The sequence below is a fragment of the Somniosus microcephalus genome, chromosome 16 (genome assembly GCF_052327205.1).
Source record: "Somniosus microcephalus isolate GS21.2 chromosome 16, FLI_Smic_1.0, whole genome shotgun sequence".
Lineage (NCBI taxonomy): Eukaryota > Metazoa > Chordata > Chondrichthyes > Squaliformes > Somniosidae > Somniosus > Somniosus microcephalus.
The window spans coordinates 8,467,539-8,475,212 of NC_141002.1; the positions used below are offsets into that span (position 1 = coordinate 8,467,539).

Consider the following 7,674-nt stretch of genomic DNA (forward strand, 5'->3'; position numbering starts at 1 on the left):
CTTTAACTCTGGTTTATAGTTTCTAAGGTCTCTCTAGTGTAGCAGGGACTGTTGGTAAACCAGTTAACTGTAGTGTAATTAGTGGGATTGATTGATTTAATTTAAATTCAATTAATTAAAGGGTAAGTCATGGCAGGACAGCCGGGCCCCGTGATCTGCTCCTCCTGCGAAATGTGGGAACTCAGGGACACTTCCTGTGTCCCTGACAACTACATGTGCAGGAAGTGCATCCAGCTGCAGCTACTGACAGACCGCATTGCGGCGCTGGAGCTGCGATTGGATACATACTGGAGCGTTCACGATGCTCAGGACATCGTGAATAGCACATTTACGGAGTTGGACACACCGCAGGTAGAGGTTGGACAGGAAGAAAGGGAACGGGTGACCAACAGGCAGAGTACTAGGCGCAGGCAGGTAGTGCAGGGGTCCCCTGTGGCCATCCCCCTCTCCAACAGATACACCACTTTGAGTACTGTTGGGGGGGGATGGCATATCAGAGGAAGGCAGCAGCAGCCAACTTCCTGGCACCAGGGGTGGCTCTGCTGCACAGAGTGGGAGGAAAAAGAGGGGCAGAGCTATAGTAATAGGGGGATCAATTGTAAGGGGAATAGATAGGCGTTTCTGCGGCCGCAAACGAGACTCCAGGATGGTGTGTTGCCTCCCTGGTGCAAGGGTCAAGGATGTCTCCGAGCGGCTGCAGAACATCTTGGAAGGGGAGGGTGAACAGCCAGTTGTCGTGGTGCATATAGGCACCAACGATATAGGTAAAAAGCAGGATGAGGTCCTAAAAGCGGAATATAGGGAATTAGGAGATAAATTAAAAAACAGGACCTCAAAGGTAGTAATCTCAGGATTGCTACCAGTGCCACGTGCTAGTCAGAGTAGAAACAGAAGGATACTTCAGATGAATACGTGGCTAGAGGAATGGTGCCAGGGGGAGGGATTCAAGTTCCTGGGACATTGGAACCGGTTCTGGGGGAGGTGGGACCAGTTCAAACCGGACGGTCTGCACCTGGGCAGGGCTGGAACCGATGTCCTAGGGGGAGTGTTTGCTAGTGCTGTGGGGGAGGGTTTAAACTAAAATGGCAGGGGGTTGGGAACCTGAGCAGGGAGACAGAGGAAAGGGAAACAAGGATAAAAGCAAAAGATAGGAAGGAGAAAAACAGAAGTGGCAGTCAGAGAAATCAACGGTTTAAATCAAACATGGCCACAGTAAATAATAATTCTAATAGGTCTAAGAGCGTTAAAAAAACAAGCCTGAAGGCTTTGTGTCTTAATGCGAGGTGCATTTGTAATAAGGTGGATGAATTGGCTGTGCAAATAGAAGTAAACAAATATGATTTGGTTGGGATTACGGAAACGTGGCTCAAGGAAGGCCAGGACTGGGAACTCAACATCCAGGGGTATTCGATATTCAGGAAAGATAGGCAAAAAGGAAAGGGAGGTGGGGTAGCATTACTGGTTAAAGAAGGGATTAACACAATTGTAATGAAGGATATTAGATCTGATGAGGTGGAATCTGTATGGGTAGAATTGAGAAATACTAGGGAAAAAAACGTTAGTGGGAGTGGTTTATAGACCTCCAAACAGTAAGGCGGAGGTTGGGGATGGCATTAAAAGGGAAATTAAAGAAGCGTGCAATAAGGGCACAGCAGTCATCATGGGTGACTTTAATCTACATATAGATTGGGCCAACCAAATTAGTAACAATACTGTGGAGGAGGAATTCCTGGAGTGTTTATGGGATGGTTTCCTGGACCAATATGTCGAGGAACCAACTAGAGATCAGGCCATCTTAGACTGGGTATTATGTAACGAGAAAGGATTAATTAGCAATCTTGTTGTACGAGGCCCCTTGGGTCGGAGCGATCATAATATGATCGAATTCTTCATTAAGATGGAGAATGAAGTAGTTGACTCAGAGACTAGGGTCCTCAATTTAAATAAAGGAAACTACGATGGTCTGAGGAGCGAGTTGGGTAGGATTGATTGGGGAATGGCACTCAAAGGGTTGACAGTGGATAGGCAATGGCAAACATTCAAAGACCGAATGGATGAACTACAGAATTTGTTCATCCCAGTTTGGCATAAAAATAAAACAAAAAAGGTGACCCAACCGTGGCTAACAAGGGAAATTAGGGATAGCATAAGGTCCAAGGAGAGGGCATATAAATTGGCCAGAAAAAGCAATAATCCTGAGGATTGGGAGCAGTTTAGGATTCAACAAAGGAGGACAAAGGGATTAATTAAGAAAGGGAAAATAGAATATGAGAGTAAGCTTTCAGGAAACATAAAAACAGACTGTAAAAGCTTTTATAGATATGTGAAGAGAAAAAGATTGGTGAAGTCAAGCGTAGGTCCCTTGCAGTCAGAATCGGGGGAATTTATAATGGGGAACAAAGAAATGGCAGACCAACTAAATACATATTTTGGTTCTGTCTTCACAAAGGAGGACACAAATAACCTCCCAGAATTACCGGGGAACATAGGGTCTGATGAAAGGGTGGAACTGAAAGAAATCAGTATTTGTAGGGAAATGGTGTTAGGAAAATTGATGGGACTGAAGGCCGATAAATCCCCAGGGCCTGATAATCTACATCCCAGGGTACTTAAGGAAGTGGCCCTAGAAATAGTAGATGCATTGCTGGTCATCTTCCAGAACTCGATAGATTCTGGAACGGTACCTATGGATTGGCAGGTAGCTAATGTTACCCCACTATTCAAAAAACGTGGCAGAGAAAAAGCGGGGAATATAGACTGGTAAGCCTGACATCGGTAGTGAGGAAAATGCTAGAGTCCATTATAAAAGATGTAATAGCAGAGCACTTGGAAAGCAGTGACTGGATCGGACAAAGTCAACATGGATTTACAAAAGGTAAATCATGCTTGACTAATCTACTGGAATTTTTTGAGGATGTAACTGGTAAAATAGATAATGGAGAACCAGTGGATGTGGTGTATTTGGACTTTCAGAAGGCTTTCGATAAGGTCCCGCATAAGAGATTAGCGTGCAAAATTAAGGCACAAGGGATTGGGGGCAAGGCATTGACTTGGATAGAGAACTGGTTGGCGGACAGAAAGCAAAGAGTTGGAATAAACGGGTCGTTTTCCAAGTGGCAGGCAGTGACTAGTGGGGTACCACAAGGATCGGTCCTAGGACCCCAGCTGTTCACAATATATATTAATGATCTGGACGAGGGAATTGGATGTAATATCTCCAAATTTGCAGACGACACAAAGCTGGGTGGGAGGGTATGCTGTGAGGAGGATGTCGTGAAACTCCAGTGCAATTTGGACAGGTTGGGTGATTGGGCAGAAACATGGCAAATGCACTATAATGTGGATAAATGTGAGGTTATCCACTTTGGTGGCAAAAACAGGAAGGCAGATTATTATTTGAATGGCAATAGATTGGGAGAAGGGGAAGTGCAAAGAGACCTGGGTGTTCTTGTGCACCAGTCGCTGAAGGTAAGCATGCAGGTGCAGCAGGCGGTTAAGGCGGGAAATGGTATGTTGGCCTTCGTAGCAAGAGGGTTCGAGTACACGAACAAGGATGTCTTGCTGCAGTTATACAGGGCCTTGGTGAGACCACACCTTGAGTATTGTGTGCAGTTTTGGTCGCCTTACCTGAGGAAGGACGTTCTTGCTATGGAAGGAGTGCAGCGAAGATTCACCAGGCTGATACCTGGGATGGCAGGAATGACGTATGAGGAGAGATTGTGTCGATTGGGCTTATACTCACTGGAGTTTAGAAGATTGAGAGGGGATCTCATCGAAACCTATAAAATTCTGTCAGGCCTGGACAGACTAGATGCAGGAAGGATGTTTCTGATGGCCAGGGAGTCCAGAACCAGGGGTCATAGTCTAAGGATAAGGGGTAAGCCATTTAGGACTGAAATGAGGAGGAATTTCTTCACCCAGAGAGTGGTGAACCTGTGGAATTCTCTGCCACAGAGGGCAGTGGAGGCCAGTTCATTAAGTATATTCAAGAAAGAGTGGGATATATTTCTTAAGGCTAAAGGGATCAAGGGATATGGGGAGAAGGCAGGGACAGGGTACTGAATTTGGATGATCAGCCATGATCTCATCGAATGGCAGAGCAGGCTCAAAGGGCCAAATGGCCTACTCCTGCTCCTATCTTCTATGTTTCTATGGACCGAGTGTAACATATCAAAGTTTGCAGATGATACAAAGATGGGAGGGAAAGTAGTGAGTGAGGAGGACATAAAAAACCTGCAAAGGGACATAGACAGGTTAAGTAAGTGGGCAGAGATTTGGCAGATGGAATACAATACTGGAAAGTGTGAGGTTATGCACTTTGGCAGGAAAAGTCATAGGGCAAGTTATTATCTTAATGGCAAGAAACTGGCAAGTACTGTAGTACAAAGGGATCTGGGGGTCCTGGTGCATGAAACTCAAAAAGTTAGTGTGCAGGTGCAGCAAGTGATCAAGAAGGCCAATGGAATGTTGGCTTTTATTGCTAGGGGGGATAGAATATAAAAACAGGGAGGTATTGCTGCAGTTATACAAGGTATTGGTGAGACCGCACCTGGAATACTGCATACAGTTTTGGTGTCCATACTTAAGAAAAGACATACTTGCTCTCGAGTCAGTACAAAGAAGGTTCACTCGGTTAATCCCGGGAATGAGGGGGTGGTCATATGAGGAGAGGTTGAGTAGATTGGGACTCTACTCATTGGAGTTCAGAAGAATGAGAGGCGATCTTATTGAAACATATAAGATTGTGAAGGGGCTTGATCGGGTGGATGCGGTGAGGATGTTCCCAATGATGGGTGAAACTAGAACTAGGGGGCACAATCTTAAAATAAGGGGCTGCTCTTTCAAAACTGAGATGAGGAGAAACTTCTTCACTCAGAGAGTGGTAGGTTTGTGGAATTTGCTGCCCCAGAAAGCTGTGGAAGCTACATCATTAAATAAATTTAAAACAGAAATAGGTAGTTTCCTAGAAGTAAAGGGAATTAAGGGTTACGGGGAGCGGGCAGGAAATTGGACATGAGTCTAGGTTCGGAATGGTCATGGCCCTGTGGGTAGTGGAGCGGGCTCAGGGGCCGTGTAGCCTGGTTCTGCTCCTACTTCTTGTGTTCTAATTCTGTGTTAAATTTCAGCAGATGGTTTTATTCCTGTTCCTAGCTGGGGTGGAGATCGCCTTTACAGAAGGTAAGTACTGTAGAAAATATAGGGACAGAGTGATCTCCTGGACGAGTTTCGATCGCCTAGATGGGTCGGAGAGGAATTTCCCAGATTTTTTCTCCCAACTTGGCCATTGGGTTTTTTATCTGGTTTTTCGCCTCTCCCGGGAGATCACATGGGTTCGGGTGGATGGAGAGTGATAGAAGATTTGAGGTTAGGATCAGATCAGCCATGATCTTGTTGAATGGCGGAGCAGGCTCGAGGGGCCGATTGGCCTACTCCTGCTCCTATTTCTTATGTTCTTATGTGACAGACCTGTATCCACCAGTACTGTACCCCATTTTATACAGTGACAGACTTGTACCCGTGTTAACAGTGACAGATTATACCCACCAATACTGTACCAGTGTTGTGCAGTGACCATCCTGTATCCACCAGTACAGTACCCCAGTGTTATATAGTGACAGACCTGTACCCTAGTGTTATAGTGACAGACCTGTACCCACCAGTACTGTACCCCAGTGTCATGCAGCACCAGCACTGTACCTCTTGTTAGTGACAGACCTGTATCCCAATGTTTTACAGTGACAGACCTGTACACACCAGTACTGTACCCCAGTGTTGTAGTGACAGACTTGCACCCACCAGTACTGTACACCAGTATTATACTGCGACAGACCTGTCCCCGTGTTAGTGACAGACCAGTACTGTACCCCAGTGTTATAGTGACAGACTTGCACCCACCAGTACTGTACACCAGTATTATACTGCGACAGACCTGTCCCCGTGTTAGTGACAGACCAGTACTGTACCCCAGTGTTATAGTGACAGACCTGTACCCACCAGTACTGTACCCGTGTTATAGTGACAGACCTGTACCCAGTGTTAAACAGTGACAGACGTGTATGCACCAGTACTGTACCCAGTGTTAGTGTGACAGGAATGTACCCACCAGTATTGTACCCAACAGTTTTACAATGACAGACCTGTACCCACCAATATTGTACCCGTGTTGTAGTGACAGACCTGTACCCACCAATACTGTACCCCAGTGTTAGTGACAGAGCTGTACCCACCAGCACTGTACCAGTGTTATACAGTGACAGATCTGTATCAGCCAGTACTGTACCCCGTGTTATACAGTGACAGACTTGCACCCACCAGTACAGTACCCGTGTTATAGTGGCCGACCTGTACCCACCAGCACTACCTGTGTTGTACAATGACAGACCTGTACCCACCAGTACTGCACGTGTTAACAGTGACAGACCTGTACCCACCAGTACTGTACCACAGTTATACAGTGACAGACCTGTCCCCATCAGTACTGCACCCCAGTGTTATAGTGACAGACCTGTACCCACCAGTACTGTGCCCCAGTCTTTTAGTGACAGACCTCTACCCACCAGTACTGTACCCAGTGTTATACAGTGAGAGACCTGTGTGGACCACAACTGTTCCCAGTATTATAGTGACAGGAATGTACCCACCAGTACTGCACCCAAGTGTTTTATAATGACAGGCCTGTACCCACCAGTATTGTACCCGTGTAGTAGTGACAGACCTGTACCCAACAGTATTGTACCCCAGTGTTATACAGTGATCGACCTCTCTGCACCAGAACTGTACTCCAGTGTAAATGCTGTCCGCAAAGCTATGCTGTATTTGGAAGGATGTGTAGTTGTCTTGCTTGTTTTTACAATTCCAGTGTACATTTGACAGTTTAATAACCCAGGCTGACACCCCTACTCGCTGTGTGTCTCCAGGACAACCTGCCGCCTGATGGCCGAGTTTGAAAGTCCCGCTGCCGGAGTTGAGCCGGGAACCGGGAGTCTGGTTCCTGCCTGTGCTGCTCGGCTCAGTGACAGCCCGGCACGCTGTGCCGGGACCGTGCGGGGGAGCAGGCCCCGGGGAGTGACACGGCGCCCCGCGGGCTGCCCACTGCTGCCCGCTCCGCTCGCTGCCCTGTGCCGGGGTTCAGGCTCTCTCACTGGCCCTGCCTCCCAGGCCCACGGACAGCCGGAGCCGCTGCTCACTCTGCACCGCGTAGCTCCCTCCGCCGCCCGGCTCTCACCTCCTCCGGGACGCTCAGGCCTTCTGCTTCTTCCCCCGCCGGATCCATCAACTCCTCCGGCCCGTTCAACGTCGGTGTGTCGGGGCTGGCGGCCGCCATCTTACAGCGCAGGGCCTGGGCCGGACGTGACGTCAGAGCTCGCCGCCAGGCGACGTCATTGTGTCTCAGTGACGCGTCCCGCGGGGAGGGAACCAGCCAATCAGAGAGAGAGAGACAGGTCACCGCAGGGCGAGAGAAATCAGCCAATCAGAGAGTGAGAGACAGGTCACCGCAGGGAGAGGGAAACCAGCCAATCAGAGTGAGAAATTGGTCATTGCGGGGGGGGGGGGGGGGGGGGGGGGAAAGAGAGAAACCAGCCAATCAGAGAGAGAGAGAGAGAGAGAGAAAGAGAGACAGGTCACCACAGGGAGAGGGAAACCAGCCAATCAGAGAGTGAGATACAGGTCACC

At 48.0% G+C, this 7,674-nt stretch overlaps 1 protein-coding gene across 2 annotated transcripts in view; it reads right to left on the bottom strand.

The window, feature by feature from the left end:
• braf (B-Raf proto-oncogene, serine/threonine kinase) overlaps window positions 1-7,456 on the bottom strand; it is a 162,903-nt gene extending 155,447 nt beyond the window's left edge. Inside the window, exon 1 of one of the 2 annotated variants that reach the window (XM_086008585.1) lies at window positions 7,226-7,456. In XM_086008585.1, coding sequence (XP_085864711.1) covers window positions 7,226-7,324 — 99 coding nt within the window. In that variant the 5' untranslated portion in view covers window positions 7,325-7,456. The remainder of the gene's footprint in view (window positions 1-7,225) is intronic. The other variant, XM_086008586.1, reaches the window with a different exon arrangement.
• Between the last annotated feature and the right edge of the window lie 218 nt (window positions 7,457-7,674).